The following is a 21,962-nucleotide window of genomic DNA, read 5'->3' as shown; positions in this document are numbered from 1 at the left end:
TATATTGCATTTTATTGCGTCAGTCTTCTAACAGTCCCACAATTTTACGTAAAACTGTTATTGTTATTTTTATAATACGATAATTACTGCTACAACCATGACAAAAAACTACTACGTCTACTTTCTAATTTACCATAAATTACACAGTAAGCAGCGCACTAGACAGTTCAGCAGAAAACTTGAGTCGTGTAAATAAAAGGCGTTGAAGTGATGAATCCTCTGCACTTTATTCAATGAAAAACTTAAGATTGTGATGTTTTTAGGATGTTTATCGTGTATGGATTAACAACATGAAACACTTTGTATGATCCACCAAAACTGACCAATTATCTGAAGGACTGTTCAACATGCTTTGTGTGAGTACTGTGTGTTAACCGTAAGGACTGTTACCTTTGAGCTTGCAGAATACAACACTAACAGTATACAGCAGTGGTAATTGGTCCCATATCAAAGTATAGGTGTAATAATGTATACAGAGTATTTACACTATTGGAAGGTTGAAACGATCATACATGAATACACATGGATAACCAAAGACATACACTATATATTTGACAACAGACAGGGAAATGCAAATATCCCAGAATAATCAGGAACCAGAGGGATACAGCAGTTAAACTGGAGTGAAATATCAGGTCTTTTATCAACAATATACACTTCTAGCCGTGGCAGAGACTCTGCATCCTGCATCTGTACTGCATGTGTACTGTCTAAAGTATTATACAGTAACTAGGATATGATCAGGCTGAGTTTATGTTTATGAGCTTCTGACAGCTAAAGACACATCAGAAATAACGTTTTAGTGATTTGATATTTCATGCAAGAGGCTAAATGTAGTAACAGATGACATGTAGGCATAGATTCTATTCACTGAGCATTATGATTACTATAAACTACAGTAAATGACTTTAAAGGGATAACCCACCAGTGTATGATGTTCTCTGGCACATTGTCAGTTCAGTGTTTGCATCACCAACACAAAAGTTCACCCTGAACTGACTCTATCTGTCTTCATTCTGAACCAGTCCGCAGAGAAATAAATGTGTGCTCACAGTCAAGACACAAGAAACGCTAGAAGACATGTGACTGTATATAAAGTGAAAGCAAAGATAGGTGTGGATGCAAATCTGCCTGAATTGAGGCAAAAAGCCATCAGAGCTGAAAATGTTTCCACTTCAGTTAAAAAATCACACTTATTCCAAAGCTGTGACTCAGCGACAATGGAGGAAAATGTCAAAAAACGTCTGATAATGAGATTTGAGGTGAACACAAAAGGGACTCCATAAAACTTTGGCTAGTCCGTGTGATCAGAGGGGCAACACTGTTTAGCTGGACATATTTTCTAGTCATGATGGTCAATCAGGTGAGTCAGCAGTAAAAGTAAAAGTCTAAAAATCATCTCTGTTTGAAAGTACAGTTAGGGGTGAGGTGTCCTGTAGGTTTAGTCTTGGAGTTAAGGCAAAGATTAGGTTGATAAACAACTTTTTCGGTTATGGATTTGTTAGCTTATCCAAAAAGAAGGTACACAGCACTGTGTGTGAATTTCATATCAAGTTTTTAGGGAGTCCCTAACGCAAACACGCTCGTTGTACTTTGCAAGTTAAAATCTGTGATGTCATATATTGACTGTTTGGCGTGAATGAAGACTACAAAAACACTCTGGCAGGCTAAATTCACCTGAATGATGTGAGGTGAAAGTTATTCTACGTTCAGTCTGAACACACATGAAGTTCTCCAATCATTCTGAGATAATGTGAAGCCTAAATAGTGAGACACTTCATAAAGCAGAGCAAGCTAAACCAGGGCTAGCTAAACCAGGGTAAGCTAAACAGCTAGCTAAACAAAAACTAGCTAACAACCAGGCCCACATTCTGTGTGTGGGAACTAATTGTTTGACCTATTGAATAAAGTTCATTGAGGTTATTCTTGGTTGCAGAAAATAGTTAGCATCCTGGTACTGGTGTATAGCATTCTGCTTTTACAGTTAGCCTCCTGAACTAGTGTACAGTTAGCTCTGGGCCAGATCGCGTCAGCCTTCACAAATTTCATGTAAAATGAATAATTCCCAGGACACATCCATATGTACACATACCTAAAAACGTAGAAACAGTACAAAATACAAAAACAACAAAAAAGAAATACATTTTTGAAGGCATCTTAAAATGCAAGTAAGTATGACAATATGTGGTTGTTTACAGTGTGGTTAGGAAGAGGACAGAGAAAACTACATTATTTAAACCTTAATACCTTAATAAGAAAAGCTATTCTGAAATTTACAGAAAACAACTAAAGTGCATGAGGTTTACAAGACGTTAAAAACTTAAAGGAGCTGTTACGGGTGTGATAACCATTTGTTTAATCGGTCCACTTTCTTTAGTTTGACAAATGTCACCACAAACTCTACTCAGAAAATCTGACAATGAAAGCATTTTCTACTACAGCTACTACCACTAAATGCACATACCTTGTAAATAATAAAATATAAATTGTATGGATCCATTTTTCAAATAGTCTCTCTCATGCACTGACCATCACTTGCTTACATTTAGTCTAAACTTAAAGTACTAATTTCCAGCATCTAAAACACCTGCTGGATGGCAAAAACATTGGACCAACTTATACTGTGATATGCTAAAATAAAGTGCTGCAGATCACTTATAAACTGAATTTACTAGACCAGCTGTGCATGTTGGCAACCCCAAGTGTCAAGAGGTAAGAACTGCTGCTTTCGAGAGCTGGATTACAATGAGAACAGAAAAGTCCACAGCAGAGCATCTTTAATTCAACATTTGAGTTACTTTCTTACATAACAATTGTTAGACCATCAGATCAGCATTTAGTCTGAAGCTCTGTCCCTAATCTGCAATCAAAATCCCATTAACTGTGGGTGGACTGGGGACTAACACAATACAACATGTAAATAAGACAGCTTTGGAGTTGTTCAAAGGCCTATTTTGTCCACTGGATCAAATCTGTTCTTCACCTTCTGTCTTCTGTCAGTTCAGCAGGTTTTCCTCTCATCTTTCTTGATCTGCTCATCTTTAAATAACATGAAAAATGTGAGCGCCCCGTTTTACATTAGTGTTGTATGGGTACCTGAGGAGGTTGTACGTGGCCAAAGTCACACAGGTCACAAGGCTGATGGTTTGATGAACTCGGGAGCAACGTGGCTTATTTCTCCTTCCGTTTCTTCTCCTATCTCCAAATGTTGTTTTGCTTTCCGACTTCCTTCGTCCTTCCAACTCTAACACAGCCCGTCACAGCAGACCTCATAAGGAAGTTGAGACTACTTCATAAAAGAAAGTGCAAATTAGAAGAATAAAGATCCTCCAACAAGAATGCTTTTGTCAATCTGTTGATAAATCTGAGCCAAAGACATTTTCAACAGGAAGAGGCATCATAAGCTGACTGCATAGCAAGGATAAAGGTTCAAAGCAAAAATGCTTCTTCAAAACATACAAAACACTGTAAGACACAAGAAACACAAACACAACGAAGAATTTACTAGAATAGTGTCACTCATATTATTGGAATTGCACGAGGTCTCCTTCATATGATTTGCTAGTTCTCTAAATAATGCTAACTTTGTTTAAAGTGCTTAAAAAAATATGACTAAGAACTTGACTCAATCCTTTCCGGTCACACAATTAGCCACTGGATGCTTCTACTAGCCACAAGATGAGTCATAGCAGCAGCCCAAATATCAACCAGAAAGGATCTTCCTTAGCTTCACTATTAACTTAAAGACATTTTGAAGCCTTGGTCATTTTCAGTCCTTATGTAGGATCAAGGCCATATTCACAAGCAACTGACCATGTCCACTATCCACAAGACTAGTTGCAACAGGGACAGACAAGAAGCAAGGAAATCCCCTCAGTTCACCAGCAGGACAATACAATACAGGACAAAATTTTGGAGTCTGAAGGCCACGTCTACGAGCCACAGGTGAGCCTGTGGACCAAAGTCTACCAGAAACAAACTTCCTTCACAAAATCACCAACAGAGATTGTTCAGCTCCTGGGCAATATTGTTACTGAGGTACCAAGGCCACACCCAGTAATAACTGACCACAACCACAAGCCTTGTCACACTCATTGAGAGGTTAGAATCCCCACACTTTACCACCAACACAAGTACATTTTGAACATCATGGGCATTTGCGCTACACAGGCAGGGTCAAAGCTGAAAGTCCAATGTCAACTTGTCACAGAACTGAGCCAATCGGCAACAATCCCTCAAAAAGAGTCCAGCTGAATCAAGACAGGATGTAACAAGAAATCCGAATCCCAACTCTCTGTTCTGAAATTTCATAAACAGTTCCTGTAATCTGTTTGATTTCATGTTTTGTGACTTCTGTTCAAAAACTCTGCTGCGGGTCATTTCCTGTGCCTCTCATTTCGTGTTATGTCAGTTCAGTGCTGGGGACGCTGATGCAGCAGACAGTAACCTCCATTTTCCACAACAAAAGAGAAGGAAGACAAAGAAGTGAAAAATGAATCTGATCTGAAAAGAAAACGTAATTAAGCAATTTTAGAAGCAGGTCATTCCATCGGGCTCGGAGGTTGTGGTTGCTGTGGCTCCACCTCCAACCAAAAAGACAGCCATGCTGGATTTTGACTGGTTGATTTTGGGGATGCCAGTATTTCCTGCTCCATGAGGACCAGAAGTGAAATGGGCCTGGCTGTTGCTACTACCACTGTTGTTGAACTCTAAGTCCAGGTCAAGAGCTGTATCCGTGGAAACGACCCACGAGGCTGGACGCCATTTTTTCAGGGTGTATGGAGTCTTGACACGACGTTTTATTTTCTCTCCTGAAACGCTCAGACTGCCATTCTCTATCAGAGAAACATCATCTGAGGGGAAGAGAAGAGGAAAAAAAGCATTAGAAAATGGATGCCTGTATTCATACCTTTTGATAATTAAAACTACAGGTACATTGTATGAGCAGTGTCAAAACCATAATGTTTTAGGAGCTTGTACTGTTTCACACTCTATGCCACTGAATGCAAACTTAGTATTATAACTTTATGGTACTTATGCCCTCTTTGAAGTGGAGCCAAACTCAGACGTTTAAATTAATTTGGGTGTCCTTTCTATGTGCTGTCAGACGGTGGCATCGTCACTACTTGCAGGGCTAGCTGGTGTGCTACTGTGGCTGCAAAGGTAAGCAGTAACATGAGGGCTTGCTGGGAATAACTAGCTATCTGCAATAGTCCCTAAATGGCTTGGTTGCTAATTTATATTTGTATAATCAAATCTCACAGCCGTCTGCAGACCATGCTGCATCTCTTTTGTGAGCAGATTAGACTGCTAGACTTTAACATCTGCAATTGGCACAAATTTGCTTTTCATTGTATGGATCTGTACAGATAGAATGTGCTTCTGCATGGGACTGCACTGATCAAGTACCATTGGTACTTGTAACATTTTTTGGTTTATCCATCCACCAAATTGGTCCAGAGCAAGACATCTGGGCCTTTCCACAAGTTTGACAAGAAAACTGACATGGATATTCATGGTCCAGGCAGGATCATTCCTAATGATGATTCCTCTAGAACAGGTGAAATTTTTCCTTAAACACAAGGGAAGACTTCCTGAGAAGACTGAAATGAGCTGGACTACACTCTCCCATGACCACCGTCTTCCATTGAAGCACTGCTAAAAGGGTCTTCACCAGCAGTATCACTGTCACATATGGTAACTGCAGTTTTAAAGACCGTCAGACCCTTCAGTGAATTGTGAGGACAGCTGAGAGGATCACATGAGATAAATGGAAAAAATAGGGAGCAGCATTTCTTTCCTACAAACAACATCTTTGACCTTGACTAATCTTTGAATTGGAGTTCAACACTTAAAATTTTGAACCTAGTATTTTGACCCCTGTTCAACTGAAGGAATAGCACTGTGCTAGAAAACAAAAGTAATTCAGCATCTAATCTTGGCTTACCTGATGAGATGCACGATGAAGACAGATCCAGGGAACAAGGACGCTCAGGCCTCTTGACTTTGGCCAGTCTCATCTGGGTCTGCAACAGATGTGGAGTTTGTGGATCTAAGGCTGGACTATGGGGAGCTGCAACTTCTGGGGTTGCAGCATCTGCAAGAGCTGCGGTTTCTAAATCTTGAGAATCCAAAGCTGTAGTTTGCCGGACAGGATTTTCTGATGCTGGGACCTCCAAAGGTGAAGCTTTTCGAATCACTACTGGAGCTTCTGGATCTGAGGGTTTTGGAACTTGAATTTCTGGATCTCTGCACTCTGGGACCAGTGCAGAGGCAATAGAATGGTCCAGATCAGCCTTTGGGCCTCTGGTAGATTTAGTGGTTGATACTGGCTCTGCAAAAGGGGCTCTCAGGACACATGGGCCTGGACCTGAGCCTTGACCTCTATCTTGGTCAGTGCAAGGGTCCTGTAGTGTTTGGGCATGGCCCAATGTAGTGCTTCCTGCTGGAGCAGAAAGCAGAATTTTATTTTCCAGATTTGAAACTGAAGCATTAGCAGGGGACCCACTGATCAGCTGACTTGCCAGGTGTGGCTCAGATTTAGTACTGTTGATGCCCCTTCCCTCACTGACCTCTGAACCAATCATCCTTTCATGTTCAACCTGTAAACCCTGGATCTTGACATCTGACCCCAACGCCAGCTTATTGTTGTTGTTGTTGGAGTTTGAGCCTCGCCCCGACAGGATGTTTCCAGGTCGTGACTGATGATGATGATGATGAAGATGAGGAATGGGTTCACTCTCACCAGGTGGCTGTTCCCTTCTCAGCAGTGGTTCATGCTCATCAGGACTGGAGTTGAGCAGGTTCATACAGTTGTCCTCTCCTCCGACTATGCCTCTCTCCATCTTGTCGTCATCCTCCAGCTGCGGCCCTGCCAAATTGGTTCGACCACCTCCTATAATTCCATTCGTCACCAGGGTGGGGGCACCTGCACTGTAGCCATTGGCGACAACCATTATTGGGTGGACTCTGGGCCCAGTTGCAGCACTGCCTCTCATGCTGGTGTTGTTAGTCACGGTGGTAACCAGGTGGGGCTCTTCAGCCGTGGCAACTGTTACCGTGTTCATTTTAGCAACACCTGTTTCCACCTGTAATACAGCACATTCTGGATTAGTTATGCAAGTAAACTCACAATTTCATAATAATCTTCTGCTTCAGTAATACACAATGAAGACTTGAACTTGATCAATTGGTTCGTTAACAGGATGAGCCAATGTAACCCCTTGACTCACCAAATTTTAGGCTACAGGTGGCTGTATAGTAGCTTGATCTTGTTTCACAACTGTATTTGACAACCCATGCTAAAGACCCCATGCTTGAAAATCAGAATATCAGAATAACATCTTCAAGGTACGTAACCTGTTGAGATTTCGTTGGACGAGAAATATTCCATAATTCTTTTGAGTCTTGATTCACATTAGTGATCTGAACCTGTTTGAAATGTCTGGATAAGGTGAATATGTCTATAGAAAGTAAGTGATTGGTAACTGGTGGTTTAATTAGATTTCGGATGGAGGACCAGTCTAACCTGTCTATGGTTTGACTTCAGCTTTCCCATCTTAAGTCGACAAGAAGCTGAGGAGGTCTCCTTGGTTTTGGGGAGAAGGTGGAGGCTGGTGGGCCTCTGGAGCAGGTTCTGCTGTTTAGGGAGGGGATGGATAGAGGAGGAGGGAGAGGGATCAACCCCACCAACAGCCCCCAGGTCACCCTGAGGAGTCAACGCTGACTTGCTTACCTAGATGAACCACAGGAACAGATTCTTGGTTACTACATACATTCAGTTTTGCCCTGTTTCCTTAGCTGAAAACCACCATCCTGATAGAGAAAATGAAACCCTCCTCAAGCCCACTTGATGTCCTCCCAACCACCCTGTTTTTAAAGGTTTTTACTTGTATTGGTCCCAGTATTGTTAACATTTTAAATGGCTCTCTTTTAACAGGATGTGTACCCAGCTATTTTAAACATGCTATACTTCACCCCCTGCTTAAAAAAACAAACCTAGACCCATCCTTGCCAGAGAACTATAGACCTATATCAAAACTTCCTTTCATCTCCAAAGTCTTAGAAAAGGTTGTTGAAAAACAGCTACTTCAGGTTCTTGAATAGGCAGTGGATGGCAAAAAACTTTCTTCAGCTAAATGATGATAAGACTGAGGTCATGATCTTCGCCCCTGATAAATGTCAGGTCCCTATTAAAGAGAAACTTGATGCCCTATGCCTTTCTACCTGCTCCAACATGCGAAACCTTGGTGTAATTTTCGACCAGTCAATGAGCTTTGATGCTCATATTAAGGCCCTGACTAGCTAAATAGTAAAATATAATATAATATAGTATAATAGCTAAATTACGGTCCGTTGTCTCAATAAATGATTTGGAGAAGTTAATTCATGCCTTTATTTCCTCGCATTTAGACTACTGTAACTCCCTTTTTACCTGCCTCAACAGATCCTCAATTCACCGTCAAAGTGCTGGTTCAAAGTGCTGCTGCCAGGCTTTTAACCCGGTCTAGTAAAGGGTCTCACATTACCCCTATTTTAACAGGACTGCAGTGGCTACCAGTCAAATTTAGAATTCAATTTAAAATCATAGTGCTTACTTACAGAGCCCTACACGGCCAGGCTCCAAAATATATCAGTAACTGCACCCTTACAACTCGGGCCGAGCATTAAGATCATCTAATGTGGGTCTGCTAAGTGTTCCTCGGACTAATTTCAAAACTCGTGGTGATCGTACTTTTGAGTGTGCAGCTCCAAAATTCTGGAACAGCCTTCCAGCTAAGTTGCGTTGTATTGATTCTGTGGGGAGCTTTAAAAAACAATTAAAATCCCACTTATTCAGACAGGCATTTGGATAAACTCTGACATTTTACATCTTTCTTAATGCTTCTTGTATGACTGTATATTTTCAGATTCAGATTCAGAGTTCCTTTATTGATCCCCGAGGGGAAATTGTTTTTTGTAGCAGTGCTCCATACAAAATAGAATTATAGATTAGAATAAAATTAGAAAGAAAGAACGAGAAGGAATATATATATATAAAGGCAATATTAAAAAAAGAGTATTAATACTAAGGATATATGTAAATAAGAAATGTACAGCACAATAAAATAAAATGTACAGCAATAAAACAAATATATATACATATACATGCGGATGTGCAAAAATTGAAGTAGGATGTGCAAAATTGAAATGGAAAATATATATTAGAATTACTATATATAGTGAATATTGAATGTGCAAAATTGAATTAGATGTGCAGAAACTGAAATTGGAAAATATACAACAGAACAGACAGTGAAAGTCCAAGGGCCATTCAGAGGGAGGAGTTGTGTAGGTTGATGGCCACAGGCAGGAATGATTTCCTGTAGCGTTCAGTCCTTAGTTTTGGTTGTATGAGTCTTTCACTGAACGAACTCCTGTGTCTGGCCAGTACATCATGAAGGGGGTGTGAGACGTTGTCCATGATAGTCCTTAGCTTATTCAGCGTCCTCCTCTCTGACACCACCGTCAGAGAGTCACACTCCATCCCCACAACGTCACTGGCCTTGATCAGTTTGTTGAGTCTGTTGCGTCCACTGTCCTCAGCCTGCTGCCCCAGCATGCAACAGCATAGAGAATAGCACTTGCCACCACAGACTCATTAAAAATCCTGAGCATAGTCCGGCAGATGTTGAAGGACCTCAGTTGCCTCAGGAAATAGAGACGACTCTGGCCCTTCCTGTAGAGAGCGTCAGTGTTCTTTGCCCAGTCCAGTTTATTGTCCATGTGTACCCCCAGGTACTTATAATCCTCCACAATGTCCACACCAACCCACTGGATGGAAACAGGGGTCACCGGTGTCTTGGCTCTCCTCAGGTCCACTACCAGTTCCTTAATCTTTGCCACATTTAGTTGCAGATGATTCTGCTCACACCATGTGACAAAGTTGTCCACAGCAGCCCTGTACTCATCCTCATCGCCCTCACTGATACATCCAACTATCGCAGAGTCATCAGAAAACTTCTGAAGGTGGCAGGTCTCTGTGCAGTAGCTGAAGTCTGTGGTGTAGAGGGTGAAGAGGAAGGGAGAGAGGACAGTCCCCTGAGGGGCCCCAGTGCTGCTGACCACTCTGTCTGACACACAGTGTTGCAGGCACACATACTGTGGTCTGCCAGTCAGGTAGTCCACAATCCACGACACTAGGGGGGCGTCCGCCTGCATCGCTGTCAGCTTGTCACCCAGTGGAGCTGGACGAATGGTGTTGAATGCACTGGAGAAGTCAAAAAACATGACTCTCACAGTGCTCGCCGGCTTGTCCAGGTGGGCGTAGACACAGTTGAGCAGGTAGATGATGGCGTCCTCAACTCCAAGTCGGGGCTGATATACGAACTGGAGGGGGTCCAACAGTGGCGTGACCAGGGGCCGGAGCTGCTCCAGGACGAGTCTCTCCAGAGTCTTCATAATGTGGGAGGTCAGTGCCGCAGGTCTGTAGTCCTTTGAGTCCCTGGGCCGTGATGTCTTTGGCACAGGAATGAGGCACAACGTCTTCACAGCATGGGGACTCTCTGGAGACTCAGGCTCAAGCTGAAGACATGGTGAATAACTCCACACAGCTGGGGGGCACAGGCTTTGAGCACCCGGGGGCCGACACCATCAGGGCCTGGAGCTTTGTTAGAGTGGAGTCTCATCAGCTGTCTTCTCACCTGGTCAGCAGTGAAGCACACTGTGGAGGTGACAGGTGGGGGAGGTGTGGTGTAATCCTCAAGTTGGTGAGTGAGGATAGCCTGGCAGTCTGAGGAGGTGTGAAGAGGGCTCACACAGGAAGATGGGGGGTGTGAGAAGGAGGAGCGGGGGGGGGGGGGGGGGGGGGGATGATGATGGTTGTCCAGGACAGACAGCAGAGGAGTCAGAGGGAGGATGAGCCAGGCCTGAAGTGTCAAATCTATTAAAATATAGATTCAGTTCATTGGCCCTGTCAACGCTGCCTTCAACTCCTCTGCTGCTTGTCCCAAAGCCAGTAATGGTCCTCATACCACTCCAGACCTCTCTCAAATTGTTCTGCTGGAGTTTCCACTCCAGCTTCCACCTGTATTTCTTCTTAGCCTGCTTGATTTTCACCTTCAGTTCCTTCTGTATCGTTCTCACCTCCTCCCTGTCACCAGCTCTGAAAGCCCTCTTCTTCTGATTGATGATGTCTTTGATGTCCTTTGTCACCCACGGCTTGTTGTTTGGATAACAATGGACAGTCCTGGCTGGGACAGTGGAGTCCACACAGAAAGTGATATAGTCCGTGATGCACTCTGTGATCCCGTCAATGTCCTCCCCATGTGGCTCACAGAGTGCCTGCCAGTCTGTCACCTCAAAACAGCCCTGCAGTGTCTCATATGTCACCTGAGATAGCGATGAATGCACTCGGGTGTTGTTTGCAGCTTGGCCATGGTGGAGTGAATGACGTCACATGCCGCCGTCGGGTTGGCAGAGGGGGGGATGTAAACAGCAACGATGATGGCATGTGCAAACTCCCTGGGCAAATAATATGGCCTGAGTCCAGCAGCCAACAGTTCAATGTCCGGGCAACAAATACGTTCCTTGATGGTAATATGATCAGGATTACACCAACGGTTGTTGACTAGAACAGCGAGCCCCCCTCCTTTATGCTTACCGCTCTGGGTGCAATCCCGGTCGGCCCGAACAGTCTGAAAGCCACTGATGGAAACGTTGTCGTCAGGTATGTCCTGATGCAGCCATGTTTCCAAAAAACTGACTGCACTCCCGGTACTGCCTTTGACTCCTGGCGAGTGCTGTTAGCTTGTCTGCCTTGTTTGCCCATGATGAGAGAGGGGAGACGCGGCTTATACCTCCTCTTCTTGATAAGCCTCTGTTGTCTCGACCCAGCTCGTTTCCTCCGCTGTTTCTGTCCTCCCCTGCATCCTCTGTGTGTTTTTCTCCTGATTTCAGCGGGGATCTCTGTTGTTCTGGCCGACAAGCCAGCCAGCCTCAGCGTGATCAGCTGATCCCTGGTGTAAACAATGCACTGCACATCGGTGCTGTGTCCCAATGAGAGTAGTAGTTTTAAAGTGAAAAAACAAACCAGAAGCCAGCATATTTGGAGAGGGCACAGCTTCAAAATGACGGTCATAAAGTTGCAGATACTAATAATAAAGAATAGAGCAAAAGAATTGTGAAACTAAGAAAAAGAAACAGGAGCGACTGCGACAGGCTGCACGCACGGTCGGCGCATGCGCACTTCTCTTTATGTATGTATGTATTTTATATTATTCATTTACTTATTTTGTGGTGCTGTATATGATTGAATGTATACATGACGTATACATATTTGATTTTAATGTTGTGTAACTGTAAAGCACTTTGTGACCGGTGTCTGTGAAAAGTGCTATACAAATAAACTTTGCTTGCTTGCTTGCTTGCTTGCTTCAGTAGCAGCTACATAAGCTATTCAGTGATGTATTAGAAGTACTGAATCTCTGTAGCAAGTATCTTCAATAATAGTAATACCTCATTGATGTCTATCAACAGTAATTGTGCCTCAGCAGTTTGTAGTACCTGATGGTAAAGCAGGTTGGTTGTTTGTTGCTCTGTTGAACCAAACTGTTTCTGTGACTGTTCCAGCAAGTTTTCATCAGAACTTTCAATCAAGTTCTTATCAACCTGTAGAGACAGACACAGATGTTAAAACCATACCAGTCTGAAACTAGCTCATAGGGAGAAACTGCAAAAATAAGAACAAATTAAAACTAAAAACCTCTTTGGGATCAAGTTTGGTGGCCTCCAAGTCTTCTTCAGTCAGCTGCAGGCAGACTGGGACACTGGAACCAGCACCACCTAGAGGACAGCAGGGACAATTACAGCACTTACATTACAGACATGTCCACAACAGTTCACATAAATGTCAAAATGCTAATTACTTGCCAAATGTCTATCTGCTGGCTTTATTCAGATTACTAAAATTTTAATGTCTGCATTAAAATGGCACATCTAATTTCTGTCCAATGGTGACAAGGGTTAGGTTTGAGTTTCTGTTAAAATCATGTTTCAAAGGCTGAGGAGACAGGACATTGGTATGAATGGAACGCTTGAAGAAAGTATCAGTCAGGTTTCAAGATTTTCTAAATGCATTAGTTTAGTATTCGGGTGAGGGGTGCCGGTGGGTGGTATGGGTAGCTGTTTTAAGTCAAACTGAAATAAAAAATGATATATCCTTTCTTCTTTGCATTTGTAATGCGTTTTCTTCCACACCAGTATTAACGTGTGTTCAGAGACTGTGTATGACTTACCGGTGTGTTCAGACTCAGAGATGCTGCAGAGGGTGGTGGCAGGTGTCTGGGCAGTGGTGGCCGGCATGCTGCTGTCTGAACTGGATGACCAAGCCTGACTCTGACAGACCGATAGAGAGAGAGAGAGAGAGAGAGGAATGAACATCACAAAGAAACGCTTTTTAATCTCTCACTCGTTGGCCTTTTACCTGTGCCTGCTGCCGTTCGTAGTTGATGGAGTTTCTGTTCTTTTCAGCACCTTCAGCTCCACTCGTGGTCATCTTGACAACTGATGCTGGGTGGCTGTCTCCCTGGAGATTCTTGACCACGCCCACCTGCAGATCCTCAATGTAGGAAGAAGAAGAAGAGCCCTGAACCTGAGGAGGCCAGCAGCCGTGAGACAGATTCCTGAGAGAGAGACAGAAATCAGGGTCAGTCCTTTAGTTCCTGTGTATATACCTGTGGTTGTGTATTGCAGTGTGTATACCTGTGGTTGTGTATTGCAGTGTGTATACCTGTGGTTGTGTATTGCAGTGTGTGTTTACCTGTGGTTGTGTATTGCAGTGTGTATACCTGTGGTTGTGTACTGCAGTGTGTGTATTCTTGTGGTTGTGTATTGCAGTGTGTGTATACCTGTGGTTGTGTACTGCAGTGTGTGTATACCTGTGGTTGTGTATTGCAGTGTGTGTATACCTGTGGTTGTGTACTGCATTGTGTGTATACCTGTGGTTGTGTATTGCAGTGTGTGTATACCCGTGGTCGTGTATTGCACTGAGTGTATACCTGTGGTTGTGTACTGCATTGTGTGTATACCTGTGGTTGTGTACTGCAGTGTATGTATACCTGTGGTCGTGTATTGCATTGTGTATACCTATGGTTGTGTACTGCAGTGTGTGTACTCAGCAGTGTGAGTTCAGACAGTCTCTCCTCTGCACACTGAGCTGTGAGTCGAGCTTCGGCGTCCTGATCCCAGCAGTCCTCCATCGTCTCCTTCAATGAACGCAATGCCTAAACACATACAGAATTACACAAAGTCAGCAATGGAGTACTACTGCCATGGACCACCTGTATACTTATGTACTACAGCCCAAAATGAGTAAATTCACTGCACTTTTTCTGAAAGATTACAGTGCAATGTGCATAGTAATTTTCATTTTGCTTTAGCACAATAAATTCAGAGATAGGAGAAAGGAATATTCTTTAATTAACCAGACACTACACAAACATTCTGGGGAACATTATTTTAATCATTTTTCTAACAGACTAATTTTTCAGTCAGCTCTATCTGGTTTTTACCTGTTGGTCGGCTGCATCACTGCACATAAAGAAAAAAATAGACCAGCTGTGTTAAAATAAGATGAGCAGTGCGATGCACGGCTTCCATGGTCAGTGTAGCAGCTCTGCTACAGCCGGTGTGTAATGCAGTCTATGCCCCATGTACTGACTGTAATACTAACCAGGCTGTTCTCCTTCCAGGCTTCAGGGAATCTGGGTCTGAATTTCTCTCTGGCAACAAGGATCTGCATTTCCTCAAAGCTTGGATGATTCCCCAGCTCTGCCTGGAATGCCAGCTGGTACTCTGGTACTGCTTCACCTGAACACACATACACATCAGCTACATTATGCTATCACAGGTCCTGCTATTATCTGTAGAGCGTAGTCTGTTAGCATGGTATCATGACCTGAGACCTGTTAGCTTTAGCTTCAGTCTGTTAGCATGGTATCATGACCTGGGACCTGTTAGCTTTAGCTTCAGTCTTTAGAATGGTATCATGACCTGGGACCTGTTAGCTTTAGCCTCAGTCTGTTAGCATGGTATCATGACCTGAGACCTGTTAGCTTTAGCTTCAGTCTGTTAGCATGGTATCATGACCTGGGACCTGTTAGCTTTAGCCTCAGTCTGTTAGCATGATATCATGACCTGGGACCTGTTAGCTTTAGCTTCAGTCTGTTAGCATGGTATCATGACCTGAGACCTGTTATTTTTAGCTTCAGTCTGTTAGAATGGTATCATGACCTGGGACCTGTTAGCTTTATCTTCAGTCTGTTAGAATGGTATCATGACCTGGGACCTGTTAGCTTTAGCTTCAGTCTTTAGAATGGTATCATGACCTGGGACCTGTTAGCTTTAGCCTCAGTCTGTTAGCATGATATCATGACCTGGGACCTGTTAGCTTTAGCTTCAGTCTGTTAGCATGGTATCATGACCTGGGACCTGTTAGCTTTAGCTTCAGTCTGTTAGCATGGTATCATGACCTGGGACCTGTTAGCTTTAGCTTCAGTCTGTTAGCATGATATTATGACCTGGGACCTGTTAGCTTTAGCTTCAGTCTGTTAGCATGATATTATGAGGGACCACCAGAGGGCAGCAATGACAAGCATTCCTCCCTGTCAGCTCTTTTATCTATTCATTTAGTAAACAAGATAAATAAGACATTAAAGGCATCTATACATAAATAACACAACGATAGGGAGAAATGCATAAAAAGGAAAACCCCAAAAACTAAACTAAAACCAAGAGAAACAAGGTGAGTCATTAAATTTGGTTTATTTAACAGTGGAACAGGACTTAATGGGACAGGAGACTGGTCCACAGCCTGGGAGCAGAAAAAGCTCAGCCACCTTCAGTTCAGAGGTCAGAATGAGGAGCTAAGAGGGGTGGTGGGAGCTCCGGCACTTCAATGTTCGCCATTAGGCTGTTCAGGAAATGCATACGACCAAACAGCAGACAGGAGCTGTACCTGTACCTACACAAGTGGCACCAGAGCCCGTCGTGGTGTTCAGGAGGCACAAAGCTAAACTGCTGGCAGCAGACAGGAAATGACTGAAATGAGAAGCAGCACTGAAGCCACCAACGTCATTGATAAGAAAACAATGAGATCGACAGAAGATAGAAGAAGAGCTGAGTCAGAGAGACACTGACCGACATGCCCGGTCTCTGTCTGTCCTCTGTCCTTTATTTGTTCAGCTTTGTTGTCCTTCGCTGTTTTGTCTGTTCGTACAGACTCATTGTGTGTTTGCATGTTGGCCAATACTGATTCTGATTCATCCTTTCACTTTGGATGAAGAGCTTTGACTTGTATCAGAGTATTTTCATGTGGTTTTATTGGTACTTTTACCTCAGTAACATATGTGAGTGCTGCTTCCACTTGGCCACCGTCTCCTTTATATCAGATCTGACATGTTTATATGTCATGAAAACTTCTTTCACGTACGATTTGACTCACTGTTATTTGTGTTATATGTACACTGTGAAGTATGTTTGCTGCATGTGTTGTGTCACCTGGGAACAGGTGTGAGCACCTCCTGAAGCTCTCCCAGTAGAGCAGACCCAGAGCGTAAACATCGACCTGCTTCAGAGCCGCCTCGCAGTCCCTGAGGTTCAGAGCTCCACCCAGAACCTCCGGAGCCATGTACCGCACCGTCCCCACCTGCAAACGCACACAGAAACACTTCCATCTCATCACCATCATCATCATCATCATCATCATCATCATCACCTCTCCGCCTCCCCACGGTCACATGACCTGACCTCAGATATGGCCATGGTGTCGTCGTCTCCGGGGCAACAGGGTCGGATTCCCGTCAGCCTCATGGACAGACCGAAGTCGGCGAGGACGCAGGACAGATCGGCTCGGACTAAAACGTTCCTGCTGGTCACGTCTCTGTGGGCCACCGCTGGTTTGTACTGGTCTGAGTGGAGACAGAGGACACGCTGGTCTGGATCTGTCACAGAATCATCAGCTTCATTTCTTTAATAAGTTTTCATGTTTGATCACCAGCAGAACTGATCTGTCTTCTTTCCAGACAGAAACAAGGGAAGAAACAACAAGGACACAATTATCTTCCAGAGAGGATCAATAAAATTCACCTCAGTCGATAACTGAGCCAACGAGGCCATGCGACTGAACATAAAGTCAATTCAAAGACGTGGATGCAGATGAAGTCCAGACTCCAGCATGTTCTGCGTTCTACTCCACATAACGAGATGTTCATCTCATGATGTCAATGTGGTGAAAACTGTGTTTCAGTGATGTTTCTGCTCTCCTTCATTTAGCAGCTCGTCAGCTGGATTCAGTGTGACTACAGAGGAAATCAAGGATGCTGATTGGGGGAATGAGAGGACAACCAATCAGCTGCAGCGAAGATGTGATGCACATTTCAATGCCAGGTGAGCAATTTCGTTAAGCAGTGATCTTCACTGAGTCACCGCTGATCAGCAGCTTTAATGAGGAACAGCTGATCTACTGTTAGCAGCAACAAACTCCAACAATCCCTGACAGCCTGGAACTGACTACAGTCCTCTGAGGAACCACCAGGGGGAGCCGTCCCACGTGAAGCTGGACTTCCTGCTGAGGTATAATGAGCAGCAGTCATCATGAGCAGTGAGTCACTTTGGCCTTCAGCATGTTTGACATTCAGCAGCGTCATTACAGCAGATTTAAACAGGAACAGAGTCAGCAGCTGGGACACCAGACCAGTCCAGTCCAGTCCAGTTCAAATGACCCTGAAACCAAAGTAAACTGGCAGCTGTTCCTGATCCATGTGGACTTCATGGTTTTAGACACTTTTCAAAGGAAACACTGTGAACTTTAACCCCCAGCCGTCAGTGCTGCTGACATCGAGTAACAGACGCCTGAAGAAGAGTTTTACTTACACCTGAATATCTTTTATAAATACTTTATCTGAGATGTATTAGCTGCAAAACACAGTGGACCCACACCGTGAAGCCTTACGCGAGTCCAAGTGCAGTAAAAAGTGAATATTTTCATGTTTTCTTTGACGGCGCATCCAGATGTCTTCCTATATATTTATCAACATAAATACATTTGGCCAGATAGATTTATATTTGAGGTATTTATACCTTTATTTGGGCAGTATTTATCACTTCAAACTGTGATTTCTCTGTCCTTTAAACTCGGCTGTGATTTGCTCCATCTCCACATGGATGAGGAGAAAGAGCCACTTCAGCTCAACTCAGACTGTGACTGGCCGCTCTGGTTGATTGGTCAAATGAAGTGTCATGTGACACCAGAGACTCCACAGAGGAACTGGAGACAAGATGGCGTCTGTCTGTTTCCAGAAGTTCTAACGGTTAAAACAGAGAAGCATCGTCTGCTGATGTGAAGGAGAAAACATCTTTCTGTGGATTATCTTCATGTTCTGGACTAAATGTCTTCACTGCAGTGGATCTCCTGGACCTTTGTGGACACTTCAGACCGGCTGTTCAGAGTATTTTCGATCTGTGGATCACTGAGACGTCAGCGGTGAGTGTGTTTTAAAAATGGCTGTTTGTCCGCTGTCGGTGTTTATTGATCCTCCTGTGGTGATTGGATCTATTAGTGGTTTGAATCCTTCGATTCATGACAATCTGGGCTTTCTAACGGTGTTTAATGAGAATAAATGTGAAGAACAATAAGAGCTAACTTCTGCTTCGTCCCACCAACATGTGGATTCATCCGCTGCTGAAAATAGTCCCAGCAGCTGCTCTGTGTCCAGTCTGTCTGACAGAAAGTGCAGCGATGGGAGCACAGAGTGAAACAAAAAAGATGGGGATACCTCCTCTGCAGAGCTCAGTGTGCAGGAAGGCCAGTCCTCTGGTGACGCCGTGAGTCATCCTGCAGCAGGTGGACCAGTCCACAGTGTGGACAGACAGGTAGCGGGACAGGCAGCCCTGAGAGAGACAGACAGACTTGTTTCCTTCTTGTTTGGCACCAGAGGACGATGTAAGTTTGCTCATTGACACTGAAGAAGTAAAACATGTCAAAGTGTTCATTCTGTGAAATGAATGAATGTGTGTTTGGTGACATCCTGGATCTGACTCAGGATCAGTTTGAACTGAAGTCTGTGTCCAGAGTGTCTTAAAGTCCTGTCTTTATTTACTAATGAGTGGACGTCTCATCCTGTTGAAGTGATTCTGCTGCGTCCCCCTGGACAGACTCATTGATGTCAAACTGAGGTCAAGTCCTGAGTACGCACATTGATATTTGATGACTTGTCCGTCAACTCGCTGTCTTACCCATCATGCACTGCAAGGCCTGATCTCCTGCTCTCCATAGAAATGGATGCTAGATACTGTCTGTGTGTGTGTGTGTGTGTGTGTGTGTGTGTGTGTGTGTGTGTGTGTGTGTGTGTGTGTGTGTGTGTGTGTGTGTATACAAACATTTAAGATAGTAATTACTGTCTGACTGCACGTGGGGGGGTTATAAACAAAAAGATAAAAAAAGGTTAGAATTGTTTATGTATAAGTTTGTGAATTAGTGTGTGTGTGTGTGTGTGTGTGTGTGTGTGTGTGTGTGTGTGTGTGTGTGTGTGTGTGTGTGTGTGTGTGTGTGTCTCACTGCCTCCAGACAGGAAGTAGGAGTGAAGGCGCCATCTTCAGCACAATAACATCACTAATGGACCTTCAGACTGTGGGACCACCCTGACGTCTGCTGCCCCCTACAGGCTGCTCAGTTCTTTACAGCCACAATAAGAACAAACACCCTCCTGATTGAGCTAAAAATGTAGATTTTGAATCATATTTCAGAAAAGATTTATCTGTTAGTCTCTCAAACTAGTTTTTGCAGAAGTTATGCTAGCTTGACTGCAAGGCGACAGCTGACATGCACATGAGCCCTGGTTGGTTATTCAGCATCTTACATGTGGGTAGAACTCCAGGAGGATCAGGAACTCTGGTCGTCCATCGGCCGTCGTCCTCTCGTCGGCGGTCAGGAAGCGAGCGATGTTGTCGTGTTGCTGCAGCAGCGGCAGGCAGTAGATGGATCGCTCGTTGGCAAAGTTCTGCCGATTGGCTGAAGTGAAGAGTTTCACAGCCACGCAGCGCTCGTTAAGACAGCCGCGAAACACTGTGCCGTAACGACCCCGGCCAATCAGCTGCCAGGAGGAAGGAGAGGGTGTGAGAGACAAGCAGAGAGACGGCCTCGTGGAGTTCCTCAGGGACATCCTTTTACAAAAACAGGTACAAGGATGTTAAATATCCACATTAACTCTGAATTCAACTGGTCGCTCGGTCTCCATGGCCCCGCCGCTTCTTAAAGGGACAGTCCACCAACGTTTCATTTCCTCAGTCAAACTACGAGCGTGAAGACACTTCTGATCATGAGCCTTGTCAAGATGATGTCATGATGTCCTCAGGGTTTGGGATGTGGACACTGGCAATGTTTTTTAGCGTGTGTGTGTGTGTGTGTGTGTGTGTGTGTGTGTGTGTGTGTGTGTGTGTGTGTGTGTGTGTGTGTGTGTGTGTGTGTGTGTGTGTACCTCCAGTAGTTTCAGAGTATCCAGGTCGACGGCAGCGTCTGTGTTTGCTGCCTCCATCACGTCCAGAGCCGACAGACTGTGTTTCTTCTTCTTCCCTTAAATAAAACACACACACACACACACACACACACACACACACACACAGAGTTTGTATTCATGATCATTATTAAAATTATTATTAATATCATTACTGTCCTGTGTGTGTGTGTGTGTGTGTGTGTGTGTGTGTGTGTGTGTGTGTGTGTGTGTGTGTGTGTGTGTGTGAGCACCTCTCATCATTCGGTATCCCAGGAACAATGCTGTGATGACAATGGCTGCTATGGCAACGGTTACCAGGGCGACGAGCGCCGTCTCCTCCCGCCGCATTGGCTGGTGAGCTGTGGGGTGATGATGACATGCGTGTTGGGTGAACACAAGGCTGAACGCCCACCGAGATGTGCAGTGATCCAATCACTCGAGCCGCCGGTCTGTGACCTCGTGTCATCTGTAGCGTAGATGCTAACGCGTCCTGTCGCGTCCCGACAAAGAGTAACAGGAACAAATGTGGTGGTTGTTTTGTTTACACCGCACCAATGCTCGAAAACAACGGAGAGCTGATGAACGTGGAGTACTTCCTGCTCACCTGCACGTTTCACAACTTCATGTCTCCACAGCTGGACGAGCTCCTACAGGTAGACTAACCATGGACATGGTCCTGTTTTCTTAGCTAGCTGTTAGCTTGAGTGAAACAAACATGGCAACACGTGCTAACTGTTTGACCGTCTCGTGGAAGTGACGCAGGCCTTAACGAAACCTCTAAAAGTACAAAGTGTTAGCATCAAAATACAACGCTGAGTCCAGGGGACGCTGCATCAGAGCCTCGTTTTGATCTGTGTCGCTAAGGACGCGGCTCGTCTGATGTCATGTGATTGGTCAGCACCGAGCGACCCCCTCACCTGTCTGTCCGTTGTCCCGCCCATCTGTCTTCATCGCCCTGAGGGCAGGGGTGTGGGCGGTGGGCGGGGCCTCGGTGAAGTTGGCGTTGCAGAGGTCTTGGCTGCAGCAGCAGAACCTGTAGCTGCCGTTCTGTATCTGAGAGGGTGTCGCTGTTACCAGGCAACGGTCGCCACGGCACTCCTGCTGGTTGCCAGTGTGGGTCCAGCAACCTGGACGACAGACGAAGACATTTGGTTTGAACCAGACCTTCACACTCAGTGTGTGTGTGTGTGTGCGTGCGTGCGTGTCTCACCTTGCTTGACCAGGTGTATTTCCCCGTCTGCTCTCTTTTCCCACAATCCATAGCAGCGGGAGCCACGGCTGCAGCGAATCGTGCCGTTGTCTCGCACCGCTCCTTGCAGCTCATTGGTCGGTCCCCCATGAGGCTCTGAACCCTCCAGGTGGTCCGTGAAGGCGCACTCTGTGTCCTCCAGCTGAAGCCCTGCAGGTGTGTTTCAGGTGACACACAGACGA

The 21,962-nt window shown here is 44.6% G+C and overlaps 1 protein-coding gene across 2 annotated transcripts in view; it reads right to left on the bottom strand.

Annotated features, from left to right (window-relative positions):
- Positions 1 to 207: 207 nt before the first annotated feature.
- The window catches only part of LOC139340512 (bone morphogenetic protein receptor type-2-like), a 29,584-nt gene continuing 7,829 nt past the window's right edge, over positions 208 to 21,962 (bottom strand). Inside the window, exons 3-20 of one of the 2 annotated variants that reach the window (XM_070976368.1) lie at positions 21,742 to 21,930; positions 21,449 to 21,658; positions 20,783 to 20,890; positions 20,514 to 20,608; positions 19,896 to 20,129; positions 18,813 to 18,927; positions 16,786 to 16,946; positions 16,537 to 16,684; positions 14,711 to 14,847; positions 14,153 to 14,261; positions 13,799 to 13,826; positions 13,463 to 13,661; positions 13,275 to 13,374; positions 12,743 to 12,822; positions 12,544 to 12,648; positions 7,529 to 7,735; positions 5,948 to 7,088; positions 208 to 4,853 (exon numbers count right to left, since the gene is read on the bottom strand). In XM_070976368.1, coding sequence (XP_070832469.1) covers positions 4,531 to 4,853; positions 5,948 to 7,088; positions 7,529 to 7,735; positions 12,544 to 12,648; positions 12,743 to 12,822; positions 13,275 to 13,374; positions 13,463 to 13,661; positions 13,799 to 13,826; positions 14,153 to 14,261; positions 14,711 to 14,847; positions 16,537 to 16,684; positions 16,786 to 16,946; positions 18,813 to 18,927; positions 19,896 to 20,129; positions 20,514 to 20,608; positions 20,783 to 20,890; positions 21,449 to 21,658; positions 21,742 to 21,930 — 3,689 coding nt within the window. In that variant the 3' untranslated portion in view covers positions 208 to 4,530. Of the gene's footprint in view, positions 4,854 to 5,947; positions 7,089 to 7,528; positions 7,736 to 12,543; positions 12,649 to 12,742; positions 12,823 to 13,274; positions 13,375 to 13,462; positions 13,662 to 13,798; positions 13,827 to 14,124; positions 14,262 to 14,710; positions 14,848 to 16,536; positions 16,685 to 16,785; positions 16,947 to 18,812; positions 18,928 to 19,895; positions 20,130 to 20,513; positions 20,609 to 20,782; positions 20,891 to 21,448; positions 21,659 to 21,741; positions 21,931 to 21,962 lie in introns of both variants that reach the window. The other variant, XM_070976367.1, reaches the window with a different exon arrangement.

The sequence above is a fragment of the Chaetodon trifascialis genome, chromosome 12 (genome assembly GCF_039877785.1).
Source record: "Chaetodon trifascialis isolate fChaTrf1 chromosome 12, fChaTrf1.hap1, whole genome shotgun sequence".
Classification (NCBI taxonomy): domain Eukaryota; kingdom Metazoa; phylum Chordata; class Actinopteri; order Chaetodontiformes; family Chaetodontidae; genus Chaetodon; species Chaetodon trifascialis.
This window is presented reverse-complemented; position numbering and strand designations above follow the sequence as displayed.